Genomic DNA, 16,298 nt, shown 5'->3' with positions numbered 1-16,298 from the left:
ACTACCGTGGTATACAACCTCCCTGGTAGGGAGTGCCCAGTGTAGGGGGGCAGAGCAAAGGGGTTTCTCTTAAGTAGCTCAGATCTTACTGGGGCCGGAGCAAGCACACATGTGCACGAACACAGAGAGAACACAGGAAAGCTATGAGAGGAGACATAATTAAACACTAAAATGTATGGGGTAGAGCATGAGCTTCCAACTTGAATGTGTACATACACCACCACCTGGGGACCTTTTGAAACTGTGGCTTTGGATTCGGTCTTTGTGGGGGGACCTGAGACTCTGCCTTTATAAAAAATTCCCATATGATTTTGATGTTGCTGGTCCATGGTCCACACTTTGAGTAGCAAGGATGAACTCTAAGGGTTGAAGTAGGTCAGAGGAGGCAGGTTTCACTGTGGGTTGGAGAGGTCCCACGACCATAAGCTGCGTCTGGGATGATGGCAGGGCCCGGACAGATGGAGAAAGTGTGGGGGGTCATCGGCTCTGCTCTCATGGTCCTGGGAGCAAGGGGTGGGTTCAAGGACCTGTGACTTGTGTCCCAACTCCCCACACCCCCTTTAACAAGCAGCTGCACTAAGCAGGAGCTCCACATGTGAATAGCCCATTTTTGAGAAATGCCTAATCCTGATCGTGTCAGGAAACATTTTGCAAATTCAGAAATCAGAGCCAAGGGAAGTGCTGTGTCCTCCACCAGTAGCAGCAGTAGTTAAAAGGGAACAATCTTTCCCCGAGTGGTTCCTCTTGTGGAGAGCATTTCTGCTGGCTCCAGGACTTTGGCCATCTATAAAGCTTAGCAATGGAAAATGAGGAAATTCTCAAGGAGAAAGAGCTCTCAGCTAGCACTGGAGAAAGAACGACTCTGGACCAAACCATGCTGTCTACAATGGAGACCTTTGAACTTAATGGTAAAGTACTAGTCCCCAGTAATGACATTGCCTGTGATGCAGTCTTTCTCTTGGTGGCATAAGAGTAGACAAGTCCATTGAAAGTCTAGGTCTGCACCTTAGAGAGTCCATAATACATTTCTGGAATGCTTTCATGCTTCCATTGGAAATTTGTATAATGCTAGTAATAGATGCTGTGTCTTTAGCATACAGGGGTTTTTTTTAGCTTCATGACTCCTTTAAATTGTATTTAAATATTTTCCCTTCAATTAATGCTAATGCTTATTATATGTCCCTCCTTTTTATTAGTGTCTCATTCTGACACACAGATTATATTTGTGACGTGTGTGGTGAAAGGACGATGCAAAACAAGAGGGATGAAAAGGTTCCACAAAACTGAAGCCAAGTGTCATATTTATTTAATGTAATTCTCTTAAAATTCTTTAAGATGTCTTCTGTGAAAACTCATGTGTTCCTCAGGGAGTGTGTTCTCCATTTGGTGTGGGCTAGGGTATGTTATAGCTTCATAATTAGTTTGTATTAGATTAAGCTCCGATTTTAAAAATTCAGTCAACTGTTGTTTTATTTTCTCCCTCAGTGTTACACAGGTGATGCATTTTTAAAAATCTTCTAGAATTCGTAGCATTCAAAGTCACTGGTGAATGCTTCCCACAGGGGATCTCTGTTTATATATATTTCAGAATATCCTCTTGGAATTGTCTTCCAAGCTGATCAGTCTTTCCCACTCCCACTCTCTTTTCTGGAGACTGTATGTGCAGGAACAACTCCAGCTCTGTCCCCTGGCCTGACTGTCCCTCTCACCCAGGGTCTGTTCATTCAGGTCAGTGGCTGGAATTATGGGGGTACAAAGATTAAGGGTCCAGTGTTCTGCCTTTAGGTGTTCACAGTGGGGTAACAAAGAAGGCAGGAGTGCAAATGACTTTAATAATTGTTGGTTATTCAGAACTTTGGAGAAGGCAGCATTCTGGACACATGACTTTTTAAGATACCAAAAATGTTCAAGTGAAGTCAGGTGATCAAACAGATTTGGCAGCTACTCCATGCTGGACCCTGCACCCAGCACTGAGAAAACAGACAGGGAGCAACCCGGCCTCTGGCCCAGGGAGCCCACAGTCATGTTGGATGGAGAGAGGCAGAGAGAGCCTATTCATAACCCATTTCTATACAATTCATTACTGGCTGTCACTGAGATTTACACAGGACTTTATGGACAGACCTAAGCTGATGTGGGACCCTGGAGGGCAGAGCTGAGACCTCTTCTAAAGTTCCATGGATAACAAGAATTCATTAGAGAAAAGAGACGGAGGCTGGGGCAGGGGTAGGGCACAACGTGTTTATGATACCTTCCCAAGGAATATTCAGAAAAAATACAAATAGCTCCATATTGTTGGGTCAAAATTGGGTGGGGAAGCTCAGTGGGGATTGAGACTAGGACCAGTTAATTTGGACTTTATCCTGAGGGTGTCTACTGAAAAAAAAAAAAAAAGCACAATGTGAGAGATGTGAGTTAAGTTTTATTTGGGACAAAATGAGGACTGCAGCCCGGGAGACAGCATTTCAGAGAGCTCGGAGAAACTGCTCCAAAGAGGCAGGGCGGAAGGGCAGTGTTGTATGTGACTTTAGTGAAGGGGGGACATGCAGTTGGGCACACATGTTGTCAGAGGCTCGCTGCTAGTCAAAAGGAGCAGGTGCCACTGCTAATGGTGTTAGTGCTTTCATAATCCGAGGAGATACAAGAATTGGGCTCATAAAATCTTCTCCTGAAAATATCTAACTATCTGAAGACCTGTTCTCCCAGTTTTTCCCAGAGCGCAGAGGGCCTCATTCCTGATCTCCACCCTGAACTCCTTTCAGGGGGTGTTGAAGGTCAGCCGCTGCAGCGGCTCATGATTTAATCCTTGTAGAGGTAGATGGCAAGTGCCAGTTTGTAAGCGGCAAGGGCCACGGGGAGCTTTGAAGAGACTGAAGTTGGGCTGAGAGGCAGTGATGTGCACTTGAGGTTACTCACCCTTATAGATGGGGGATGAGTTGGAAAGAATAACCCTGAGGACAGAGAGGAGCTTGACAGCAAGAGATGATGTGAGGCAGTGGGTGTGTGGAAGGAAAAGAAAAAGCTCTGGAGAAATTTTAGAAGTCAAATCAGGGATCTCCCTGGTGGGCCAGTGGCTAAGATTCCATACTTCCCATGCAGGGGGCCTGGGTTCAATCCCAGGTCAGGGAACTAGATCCCACATGCCACAACTAAGATCCCACATGCAGCAATGAAGATCCCACGTGCTGCAACTAAGAGCTGGTGTGGCCAAATAAATAAATAAATATATTTTTAAGTCAAATCAGTAGGACTACAGTGGGGGGGACAAGAGTCAAGGGTGAATCCCAGATTTCTGACTGGGGTTATAGATACCACGAAGTAAAAATCTAACCCCAAACCAAAATCGCTGCAGTTTGGATGGAACACTTTCCTCAATGCATTCACAACTTCTATCTCCTCATACAAAGAACATATGGAACTTACTAGATAAGGTGCCATCATGGACATTGCTCTCTGTGAGGGTCTGTAGCACAGTCACCCCCTCAGGGCTCACTGAGATGAAAAAACTACTTACTTCAGCGCTAACTGGCTCCAGCCTCGTTTACCTGTCTATCTATCTATTCATCTATCTGTCTATCTATCTATCTACCTACCTAGCTCTCTGTAGGCTGAAGATTGCTTGAGTTTTCTGAAGAGGTGCCACAGACTGCTGGCTCTTGCTGCCCTGAAGGTCCAACGAAGCCCCAGGTCTTCCCTTATGAACCAGTATCGGCCCCTCTCCCCTTCAACAATGGAGCATTTGAGCCGGAAGGAGAGAATTCACATTTGTCCCTGTGGACCGTATCTTTCTGGGGTGCGCTCCTTTCACCTTCTCGAAAATATGAGCATTTGTCTGGCTCAGGTCTTCCTGTCAGTCTCCTGATGTGTCTGGTTTCTCAAGTTCTGTTACCACATTGGCGACCTTTTGCCGGTCTGTGGAAGGTAATCTGGCCCTCTCACCCAAAGCTCTCAACTATTTCAAGTCTCACACCTTTGTTCATGATATTTCTTGCCACCAATTTCCATCCGAAGAACATCCTTCCTGACAGAGAAGACCCCCAAAAATACAAATTATGAAAGAAAGTTATGGGTTTTTTTGTTGTTTGATTTAATTAACACTAAGCATTGACCCCAACATTGGACCTAGCTGTCCCTTCTTCCTGCTCTGAAGTTAATTTTAAATATTCTGCTAACAAACCTTAACCCTGGAGTCTATGCAGGGTCAGCCTTGCTGATATGACTACTTTCATTTCATATCATTGTTCTGACTTGATTTTTTGTCGTGTCACTAGTTCTTAGAATTTTTTAAAAATCTGACTTTACCCAGAGGTGTTTTTTCACTTTTTATTGTGAAACAGTTGTAAATTGTAAGAATCTGACTTTACCCAGAGGTTTTTTCACTTTTTATTGTGAAATAATTGTAAATTTTTGCAATTGAAAGTTGCAAAAAACAAATGTACAGGGAAGTCTTTGTGACCTTCACCCATTTTCCCCCAGTGGTAACATCTTGCATAGCTCTAGTACAATATGACAACCAGGAAACTGATATTGGTAAAACCCACAGAGCTTATTTAGATTTCTTTAGTTTTACACGCACTCATTTGTGTGTGTGAATGTAGTTCTCTAGAATTTTATCAGATGTGTGTACTTGTGTAACCACCACCAAAATCAAGATATGGATCAGTTCCATCACCACAAAAATCTCCCTCATGATACTTTTTCATAGACGCACATACCCTCTCTCCCCGCCCAGCCATCACTATCCTCCAGCAACCACTAATCAATTCCTCCTTTCTATAATTTTGTTATTTAAAGAAATTTATATAAATAGAATTACACATCATGTAACTTTTTAAAGATTGGCTCTTTTTCACACAGCATAATTCCCTTGAGATCCATCCAAGTTGTTGTATGTATCAGTAGTTGTTTCTTTCATTAATGAGTATTATTAATGAGTATTATTCTGTGACATGAATGTACACAGTTGGTTTAACCATTAACCCATTGAAAGACATTTGAGTTGCTTTCCTAGTTTTGGGCTATTACAAATAAAGCTTCTATGACCATTTACATAAAAGTTTTTGTGTAAGCACAAGTTTTCATTTCTCTGGGATAAATGCCTGAAAGTGCAATTGCTGGACTCTAAATATATGTTTAGTATCACAAGAAGCAGCTGATCTGTTTTTCCAGTGTGGATGTACCATTTTACATTCCCACCAGCAGTGTACAACTGATTCACAATCCTTGCCAGAAATTGGTATTATTACTATTTTCACTTTAGCCGTTTGGATAGACATGTGATAGTGATACATCATTGTAATTTTAATTTGTATTTTCCTAATAGCTAATGACATTCCTAATAGCTAATACTTTTCATGTGTTCATTTGCTGTTTGTACTCCCTCCTCAGTGAAATGTCTCTTCATGTCTTTTGCCAGTGTTTTAATTGGATTGTTTGTTTTTTGACTAATCTAAACTAAAACTAAACATTTTGAGAATTCTTTATATACTCAAGATACAAGTCCTTTGCCAGATACATAATTTGTAAACATTCTCTCTCAGTCTGTAATTTGTCATTTCATCCTCTTAACAAAGTCTTTTGCAAAGCGAAAGTATTTAATTGTATTGAGGTCCAATTTATTGATTCTTCCTTTTATGGATTGGACTTTTGGTGTCAAGTCTGAGAACTTTTCACTTAGCACTGGGTCCTGAAGATTTCTCCTATGTTTAATTCTAAAAGTTTTACAGTTTTACATTACAATATCATGGTTCATTTTGTGCTGATTTTTTAACAAGATGTGAAGTTTAGGTCAAGGTTTGTATGTTTTGCTTATGGATGTCCACTTGCTTCAACACCATCTGCTGAACAGTCTCTTCTTCCTCCAGTAAATTACTTTTGCATCTTTGTCAAAAATCAGTTGGGCATACTTGTGTGGGTCTATTTCTGTGTTCTTTATTCTGTCCCATTAACCTGCATGTCTATCCCTGCACCAATACCACACTGTCTTGATAATGTAGATTTATTGTAACTCTGAACATCAGGTAACATTATTTCCTCGCAATTTATTCTTTTTTCAAGATGATTTTAGCTATTCTGGGGCTTGTGCCTTTCTATATAAATTTTGGTATAAATTTATACCATCGAAAACCTTGCTGGGATTTTGTAGGAGTTATTACACCTCTAGATCAGTTTGAAAATTGACAGCTTTACATCTTTATGTTCAGTCTTACAATCTGTGAACATGGTATGTTTCTGCATTTATTTAGGTCTTTTTTTAAACGAGGATTTTGTAACTTTCAGCATACAGATCCTGTATACATTTTGTTAAATTTAATATTTAAATATTTCATTTTCTTTGGAGCAATTGTAAATGCCATTTTTTATATAAATGTATATATTTAATTTATATATTTTTGGCTGCCTTGGGTCTTCGTTGCTGCAAGTAGGCTTTCTCTAGCTGCGGTGGGGGTGGCTACTCTTCGTTGTGGAGCACGGGCTCTTGGCTCAAGGGCTTCAGCAGTTGTGGCACGCTGGCTCAATAGTTTTGGCTCGCGGGCTCTAGAGTGCAGGCTCAGTAGTTGCGGTGCATGGACTTAGTTGCTCCGCGCCATGTGGGATCTTCCCAGACCAGAGTTCAAACCCATGTCCCCTGCATTGGCAGGCAGATTCTTAACCACTGCACCAATGTGTCCCGCCATTGTGTTTTAAATTTCGATTTCCACTTGTTTGCCAGTTGTATACAGAAAAAAGGAGTGAGAACAGACATCCTTGCCTTGTTCCCAACCTAAGGAGGAAAGTTTTCTGTCTCACCATTAAGACTGAATGTAAGCTTTAGATAGCTTGTTGATGATGTTTTTTTGTTGTCGTTGTTGTTGTTGTTTTGCTGTACGCAGGCCTCTTACTGTTGTGGCCTCTCCCATTGCTGAGCACAGGCTCTGGACGCGCAGGCTCAGCGGCCATGGCTCACGGGCCCAGCCGCTCCGCGGCATGTGGGATCTTCCCGGACCAGGGCACGAACCTGTGTCCCCTGCATCGGCAGGCAGACTCTCAACCACTGCATCACCAGGGAAGCCCGATGCTCTTTCTTTTTTTAAACTTGAGGATGTTCTCTTCTTTTTTAGTTTGCTGACAGGTTGATTATAAATTTGTTATTTATTACAAGAGTGATAATTATGACAATTTATTATAAATTGGATTTTGTTAAGTGCTTTTTCTGCATCAAATATATGATTATATGATTTTTCTTCTTTAGCCTATTGATATGTGGAATACATTGATTTTCTAATATTGAACCAGTCTTGCATACCTGGAAATCCCATTTAGTCATGGTATGTAAATCCTTTTTTAAAAAAGTAAATTTATTTATCTATGTATTTATTTTTGGCTGTGTTGGGTCTTCGTTTCTGTGCGAGGGCTTTCTCCGGTTATGGCGAGCAGGGGCCACTCTTCATCGCCGTGCGTGGGCCTCTCACTGTCACGGCCTCTCGTTGCGGAGCACAGGCTCCAGACGTGCAGGCTCAGTAGTTGTGGCTCACAGGCCCAGTTGCTCCGTGGCATGTGGGATCCTCCCAGACCAGGGCTGGAACCCGTGTCCCCTGCATCAGCAGGCAGACTCTCAACCACTATGCCACCAGGGAAGCCCCTGTAAATCCTTTTGATACATTGCTTGATATGGTTTACTGCTATTTTGTTGAGAATTTTTGTATCAAATTTCATGAGAAATATTGATCTTTAGTTTTCTTTTTGTACTTTCTTTGTCTGGTTTCCATATTAGGGTAATACTTATCATATAAAATGAGTTAGGAAGTGTCCTCTCCTCTTCTGTTATCCATAAGAGATTGATTGAACTTGATGCTAATTCTTCTTTTAAAGGTTTGTTAGCATATTTCAATAAAATCATCTAGACCTGGATATTTCTTTTACAGGAGATTTTAAATTACAAATTAAATTTATTTAATGGGCATAGATATTTATATTATCTGTTTCATCTTGGTTGAGTGTTTGTAGTATGTGATTTTTGAGGAACTGATTCGTTTCTTCTAAGTTGTGAGCATAAAGTTAGTAGTAGTATTTTCTTATTTCATTTTTAATGGCTGCAGCATCTGTGGTGATATACCCTGTTTTATTATTGATATTGGTGATTTGTGTCTTCTTTCTTTTTATCTTTGTCCATCTTACTAGAACTTTATAAATTTTATTGATTTTATTCAAAGAACCAGATTTTTGTTTTTTATTTTCTCTTTTGTATTCTTATTTTAAATCTCATTGATTTCTACTCTGGTGTTTATTATTTCTTTTTTTTCCCTGGTTATTGAGGGTTATTTCACTGTTCTTTTCTGGTTTCTTGAGGTAAGAACTTAGTTTACTGATTTGAGATCTTTCCTCATTTGTAATGTAAGATTTTAGTGTTGTAAATTTCCCTTCCAGTGCTGCTTTAGATGTAGCCCATAATTTGGTATGTTGTATTTCCACTTTCATTCAGTTCTGTTTAAAATTTTTTTTTCTTTGGGACTTTCTCTATGACCCATGCATTATTTAGAAGTTTAAAAAAACTTTCCAAGTGTTTGGACATTTTTCTGTCTGTATGTTATTAATTTCTATTTTTTTTTCCATTATTGTCAGAGAACATCTGTAAAATTAAATTTCTTTTACATTTTGTTGAGGTTTGTTTTATGACCCAGGGTATGGTCTTAGTAAATATTCCATGTATGCATGGAAAGAATGTGTATTCTTCTGTTGTTGAATGGAGTATTCTATAAATGTTAATCAGATCCTGTTCGTTCTTGGTGGTATGCAGTTCTTCTATACCTTTGCTGATTTTCTATCAATTGCTGAGAATGGGGTATTAATGTCCCCAACTATAAATGGGATTTGTCCATTTATCCTTTCAGTTGTATCAATTATGTCTCATGTGAATAGAAGCTCTACTGTTTGGTTTCTTATAGACAGCTTATAATTGGGTCAAGCTTTTCCATTCACTTTGCCAATTTCTACCTTTTACTTGGTATATTTAGACTATTTACATGAAAGTAATTATAGGTATGTTAGGCTTAAATCTGCCATCCTATTTTGTATTTTCTCTGTTTCTTCTGTTTCCCATTCATCTGTTTCTCTTTTCTTACCTTCTGATGGGTTACTTGAGCACATTTTTTTTAAATTCTATTTTTAATTATTTATAAGATTTTTTTGATGCCTCTCTTTGAATAGTTTATTTAGTAGTTTCTCTGGGCATTACAATATACATACATAACATCACAGTTTACTGGTATCAACATTTTACCACTTTGAGTAAAGTGTAGAAATCTTATTTCCATTTATGTCCTTTTATTATCTTCACTTTTTAACATGAATTGTCTGAGGTATTTCCTCTGCATACACTGAGAACCACATCAGACAGCATCATAATTTTTGTTTCAACCATCAAATGTAATTTTTAAAAATCATGAGGAGAAGTATAGTCTAATATATAGCCCTGTAATTTACCCATTCTTCTTTCCTTTTTCTTGTTCTTCCTTTCGGAAGTGCCAAGCCCTCTCTTACTATCATTAACATTCTATTTGAAGAACTTCCTTTAGCCATTCTTTAAATGTAGTTTTACTAGCAATAACTTCTATTAGTTTTCCTTCATCTGAGAATCTCTATTTCCCATACATTGTTAAAGGATGCATTCATGGTTGACAATTCATTTCTTTCCGCACACAAAAAATATTGTGTCACTTCTAGCTGATCTCCGTGGTATCAGATGAAAAATCTGCTGACATTCCAAATTGGTATCACTTTATAGGTAATGTGTCATTTCTCTCTGGCTGCTTTCAAAATTTTTTTTTCTTAAGATTTTAAATTTTCTTTATGTCTAGATTTTTACCTATGTGTCTTGGTATGGTTCTTTGAATGTACCATGTTTGGGATTTGCCCAACTTCTTGGATCTGTAGGTTTATGTCTTTCCCCAAATTTGAGAAATTTTCAGCTACCATTATTTCTTTGATTATTCTTTCAGCTTCACACTTTTTCTGGGACTTCAATGATATAAGTATTATGTTTTTTTTTCTTTTTTATCGACCCACCCATCTCATAGGCTCTGTTTATTTGTTGTTGTTTTTGTTGATGCTTTTCTCTGTTTTTCAGATTGCGCAATTTCTATTGTTCTATCATTTAGTTCCATCTATCTATCAGTCACTGAAAGAATAAGTGATTCTTTCCTTTGTCATATGTATTACACTATTGAGCCAATGTGGTGAGGTTAAAAAAAAAATTTTGTGTATTGAAATTATACAATTTCCATTTGGTTCTTTTATATATTTTTTAAAAGTTTTATTTGTAATTACTCATAAAGGCATTTTTGTGATGGCTGCTTTAAAATCCTTATTGAATAATTCCAATATTTGTGTCATCTCAATGATTTTAGGTTTGGGTTTCTTACATTTATTAGATAGATTCTGGCTCATTTTTGTGGGATATGGTTCCAATCACTCTTTAATTTTTCAGAGCCCTGACCATGCTATTCTAGTCTGCTTTGTTCCCTGTGCTATTGGTGCTCTTGTCCCCTGCTGGTGCTGCCTGCAGGGGCAGAGGACACTGCTCTACATTGCCCTGTGCTACTAAGTAGAGGGTGGGAGACCTCAAACTCATAGGGCAGAGACCACTTCCCTGGACCTCACCAATAGCCCAGTGCTTGGGATGTGGGGAGAGGGGCTCCCGCTTGATCTCCACTAGTGTTACAATAGGAGAGAAGTACACCTACCAAGCCATCTTCTGCCACTTGGTGAGGGGTTGGGAGATGGAAGGCCTGGGAACCCTAAAATTTGTGTGTAGCCTTTTTTCTTCACTGAGCTCTTTTATGGAATTGAAATTTTATTTCTCTCTGGAGCCATATTTTCACTGTGAGTCAGACAATAGAGCTGTCAAATTTCTAAAACCCGCTTCCCTAAAATCTCCACCCAGACTAACCATAGTTTACTCCAGGTAAGCTCATTCTTATTCACCTGAAGCTTTTTTTTTTTTTTTTTAATTGTCATTCTCTCATCTCAAGCAACTCTTGCTCATTGGTCAACCCCAAACCAGAGTAGATATTTCCTTGACAGTTTCTTCTAATGACTAAGAGATGAAATGGTCAACATAAGGGTAAAGAATTTATCAGATCCTCTGCTTTGTATAGAGCGAGTTAGACAAAGCTCACAGATTTGAAGTTCCCAGTTTCTAAAATACCTTGCCTCTATGCCAGGTGATAGCTCTGAATTAAAAAGCATTCTGGGCTTGAACTACTCCCATCAGACTACCATGTCTATTTTTCCTCTCATCATCCTTACTCAAATGCATTGCACCATTGTCCTACCATGTAACTGGAAAATATCTGTATCTTCTGTGCTGACCTTCACCTCCACCTCTGACCTCTGTGGTACCTGTGTCTCTGAAGCATAATTTATCTTTCTATTCCCATCACATGCTATGTTTCATCATGTTTGGTTGCTGTCTATGAGATTGTAGTCACCATCCACCATCTTCTATTAAATGTGAAGCTTCCTCTGTATGTTATCCATCCTCACCATCATGACTCTATGGACACCTGAGGTCCTAGGTTGCTTTCCTGATGCTCTCCCAACACTTCAAAATGTTCAGCTCTGTACACGTTCAGCACCCAAACCACTCATTCATCCATTCACCTAGCCCGTCACCATCTATCCAGCACACCATGTTGGTGCTGGAACGCAGCCTAAGAAACTTCCAGGCCATATGGAGGAGACTGAAACATATATACAGTTCAGGTGCTCAGGGCCACAGTGGATAAAAACACAGTGATATGGGGAAGCAGAGCGAGGTCCCACCCAGCGGAGGGGAGTCTGAGAATCTATCTTGGAGCAGGAAAAGATCTACTGTACTCCCAAAGGATGAGTAAGAATTAGTTATGCAGAAAGAAGGAAGGGAGGTTGGGTATTCAGAGGAGATACTCTGCCTGAAGTCACAAGGGTGTAACCACAGTGGTCTGGCCTGACCATTGGTCAGTGTCAGTGGGGAGGTGAGGTATGGAGGTGTGGCCATAGGAGAGCTGGCTGGAGGCCAGGCTACATGAACCAGCAGGGGAGCCGTTTGTCCTGAGGGCAGTGAGCTGAAAGGCTGAGGGCAAGGGGGTGACTGGAGCAGGTTGTGTGTTGGAGAACTCACTCAGGCTGCTGTGTGGGCCTAGAGTCCAGGGGTGCATGGGGGTGGGGGGAACACCCTGTGCTAGACCAAGCATAACCATGTGTCTTTAGGGAATACGAGGCAACTATTAAAGAGAACAGTTAAATCTCTCTCTACTGAGAAAGCTAGAGGGAAGTCCATGGAGAAATCCTTCACTGCAGAAAGCACATGTGCTATGATTGATGTGTACTGTAATATGTAATTGTAACATGATATCATTAGAGGAAAATTAAAAGAAAAAAAAACAAGTCTATCTAGGAGGATATGAGTTTGTAAGTTTCTGAGAGGAAGGGGAGATGGAAGGAAGGCCACAACCCAGAATGCTAACAAAGTTTACCTCAGCGGGTTAGGACCTCAGGGGATTAATTATAAGATTCTTAATCCTTGAAATGCACTCCATATTGTTTGATACATTATATTAAGCACGTTTTACCTTTGTAATTAAAAAGAAAACAAAGGCCTGGATGTGATTTCCAGATCTCGTCTTATAACCTCAACTGTTCCAAACCCCACTCATTGTTTATAAAACAGGAACAATCCTCCTCCTCCCAGAATTTTGAAATTGAAATATGTTAATTCATCAATTTCTCTGTTGTACCTCTGTTGAGCAACCCCTGTGGGAGGTTCCGTGCTGGGGCTTCGACGGTGAGCAAGGCTGACTGAGGACTGCGCTCTTCCAGCTAAGGACGTGTGCCCAGGGGCTTTTTTTGCCCAGCCACACAAATGAGGGGCTGACAGTGGCACTTCTTGCCTTGTGGCAAGAAGGAGGATCGAGGGGAAGATTTGGGGGTCGTGGGCCTTTGTGTCTTTCCCCTCGTGGGACCCCATGGGCAGCCCCCTGCTCAGACAGAGGGGATTTGGGCACAGTCTGGGGGCCCCTGCTCTCTGCCCTCTGCAGCAGCTGCTGTCCGCCCGGGCTGTGTTTCAGATCCAAAGCCCAAGAAGAGAAATGGGGTGAACTGCTTCATGGTCTTGCTGCTCATCTACCTGATTCTGCTCACCGCAGGTGCTGGGGTGTTGGTGGTGCAAGGTAAAGCATCTGGGTGCTGTCTGGTCCCTCCTGGGGTGGCAGTGTGGCCCGGCCCGACACGAGGCTCAGGTTCACAGGAGAGCCCTTGGGGCCACTGCTGCCTGTCTGCTGGGAGAGAGGTCTCAGTCCCTGGGTGGTCTGAATAGTGGGGGGAGAACAGGGGGAAGCAGGAAGGGGTGTGTGTGTTGCATGCGTGTGTGTGTGTGTGTGTGTGTGAGAGAGAGAGAGAGAGAGAGAGAGAGAGAGAGAGTGAGAGACCAAGAGGGAGGGAGGGAGGTAGAGAGAGAGGGGCCACATGTGTGAGGCTGTGTGTGTCTGAAGCAGTGAAAGATGCAGTGATCTCACAAGGATGTGCCTTGTTCATCTCACATCAAGGATTCCCTGCCTCTGCATGGGAAGTAGCTTTGCTGATCAGAGTGTTTCATTTTAACATGATTTGACTTTCAAAGCGCTCCCAGTCCAAATGGTTAGGTCATGAAGCAATTCCATCAGCAGATAGTGAAGTCACTCAAGAACGCCATGTGGCCAGTTGTCCTAAACACACATCACACGCATATGAAAGTCACACGTGATTAGGTCAGATCAGCATATTAGTGGCCACGCTTTCATGTCCAAGCATGCACAAAGCTCCTAACTGCATGCAGGTTGTTCGTGGATGCAGTGGTTATACAGGGTGTAGGTATGTTCTGTGGATGTGTAACGTCATATCTGAGTGTGGAGTGCACGTGTGCAAGATACAGACAAAGTTCTGTGTGCTCACGCTAGGTCCTCACGGTACACCAAACATGTGCTTACCTATTCAGGACACAGAGTTATGCACATATGACACAGAATGTCAGGGTTACGCTCAAGTGCCTCAGACTTTAATGAAGTCCCTAAAAGGGTGCTGCAGGCGTGGCGGTGGGGTGTCCAGTTTTGAATCTGCAGAAGCGGCTCCGGGCCCTGGAGATGCCCTACCACAATCAAACGCTGGCCCCCGAGCACTTCCTGCAGGCCCAGCTCGTCCACCTCCGCACCAAGGAGGAGCACCTACTACGACGGCTGGACAACTTCACTCGGATCCCAGGTCGGCCCCTCCCCCTTGGGCTGGGACTCCCCAGAGAGGACGGGAAAAGGGGAGCGGCTCGTGAGCTGACGAAGGGGCCTTTGGACCTGAATTCCTTTCTCTGTGCTCGTGTGAGAACGTGAAGGCCAAGACACGGGGTGGAGGCCGTATGGGGATGGCATGAAGTTACAGGCACCCTGGGTGGCTGCAGACAGCTCTCCGGGAGACAGTGGGGTCAGGGACCTAGGAACCAAGGAGGCTGTCCAGATGAGCCAAGGTCCGCAGCAACCAGCCGAAGGCCGGGTCTGAGTCACGGAGCCCTCAGACTGATCCAGAGTGTGCAGGACAGAGCCCAGGGCGATTTCCAAGACCACTCCCAGGCAGCAGACTAATACTGGTCTGTGGCTGGAGACAGTAACAGTGGGTACCCCAAGCCAGTATGGCCGGTGCCTGGACCTTTGAGGGGAGAGGACAGCAGGCCTGTCCTTATAGAGGAGAGCCCTGGCTCCTCCCACCTTGTGAGGGCACAGTGAGAGGCTGCAGTCTGCAGCACAGAGGAAGACCTTCCCCAGAGCCCGACCAGGCCGGCCCCTGATCTTGGGCTTCCAGCCTCCCGAAGTGGGAGAAGTGAATTTCTGATGTTTAAGCTCCTCCCACCCCGGTCTGTGGTGTGTTGTTATAGCAACCAGAACAGACTAACACAAGACAAGGAGCCCTGTCCTGGCCACCCGAGCCTTTGGGAGGCTCTGGTCCACAGAGCAGCCCTGGCAAGGGAGAGATCTGACGTAAGTGGCAGCGGTGATGGGTACCATTTATCAGAGCATGGGTGTGCTTTCCGTGCTGGTCTCCACGTGGCAGCCTCAGAACAGCCCTGCACACCTGGTATGTGAACCCCATTTCACCGATGAGAGAGCTGATGCTCCAGACAATGAGAGGATGTGCCCAGGGTCACCCAACTAAAGTGGCAGCGCTGCCACTCGAACTCAGGTCTGTCTGGCTCAGCCTCCCTCGGCAATCATCATCTGCACAGCTGTGTTTTGCTTGCTGGGCCGTGAGCTCCTTGTAGGAAGGAGCTCCATCTTTTCTTGTCTGCCTTCCACACAGTTTGGCTGGTCCTCGGTGCTCAGTGACACTCATTAAGTGAATGATGGTGTGAGTGGCATTGTCACCCCAGCTTGTTGGTTGGGGCATTGGTGCCTCTGTCCCTTCTCCTCAAGTCTTCCAGGTCCAAAGGGGCCCAAGGGTGTACCTCGCCTCCCCCGTGTGCCAGGGCCACCAGCGGAGAAGGGGGCCCCGGACAAGATGGAGCCGCAGAAACCGGCCTCTGTCTACCGGCCCCATAATCCTTTTTCTCCTCCTAGTCCAGGCTACATTCTGAATTCCTTCTCCTTTCCAGGCCCCCCAGGACCCCGAGGTCCACCAGGAATCAAGGGAGAGGCAGGTGAGCAGGGGCTGGGTGTGCGCTCCAGCATGCACACAAGGCTGTCTCGGAGCAGCTGCAGGGGACCGCAGGCACACGCGCCATCCCCAGAGTCTGAACACCCGGTGGGGTCTGTCTGCGAGGGAGGTCACCTAAAGTGAGACCCTAGATGGGCTGGGTTCCTGGGAAGTACCTGCATCCTGGGGAAGACACCTAGGTGTGGCTGGAGGGGTGTGGATACTCCAAGCCCCTCCTTGGTGCTCAGAATACAAGCCTGTGAGCATCTCTGGGAAGAGTCAAGCTCTTTGGTCCAGACTCCAGAGTCTGACACATCTGCCTTCTCCATAGACTGCCTCTGTGACTTCGGGAGCGTTCCCTTACCTTTCTGCGTCTCAGTTTCTTGGTCTGTAAAATGGGGATAAGAGTGCCTCAGAGGGTTACTAGGAGGTTAAAATAACGATTCAAAGCACACGATTGTCTCTCCCTTTTAGGTTGTGGCCTTAACGTGCCCAGCGGCCTTACAAATGGCCGTGGCATAGCTGGGGCAGAGAGTGTGAGGGCTTGGCTGCCCCCCGGGGGGAGGGGGCCTCCATCACTGTTACAGTCCAATCTGCTCTTCACTTAGACTCTCACACCTCCAATCCCT

At 43.5% G+C, this 16,298-nt stretch overlaps 1 protein-coding gene across 2 annotated transcripts in view; it reads left to right on the top strand.

Annotated features, from left to right (window-relative positions):
- The first annotated feature begins 606 nt into the window (after positions 1–606).
- MARCO (macrophage receptor with collagenous structure) overlaps positions 607–16,298 on the top strand; it is a 32,575-nt gene continuing 16,883 nt past the window's right edge. The window contains exons 1-4 of one of the 2 annotated variants that reach the window (XM_067025866.1): positions 607–908; positions 13,086–13,187; positions 14,101–14,253; positions 15,629–15,673. In XM_067025866.1, the coding sequence (XP_066881967.1) occupies positions 800–908; positions 13,086–13,187; positions 14,101–14,253; positions 15,629–15,673 (409 nt within the window). In that variant the 5' untranslated portion in view covers positions 607–799. Of the gene's footprint in view, positions 909–7,231; positions 7,308–13,085; positions 13,188–14,100; positions 14,254–15,628; positions 15,674–16,298 lie in introns of those variants that run through there. The other variant, XM_067025868.1, reaches the window with a different exon arrangement.

This window comes from Kogia breviceps, chromosome 2, assembly GCF_026419965.1.
Source record: "Kogia breviceps isolate mKogBre1 chromosome 2, mKogBre1 haplotype 1, whole genome shotgun sequence".
In the NCBI taxonomy this organism is placed as follows: domain Eukaryota; kingdom Metazoa; phylum Chordata; class Mammalia; order Artiodactyla; family Physeteridae; genus Kogia; species Kogia breviceps.
The sequence above is the reverse complement of the archived record's forward strand: the minus strand, read 5'-3'. Positions and strand labels throughout refer to the sequence as shown.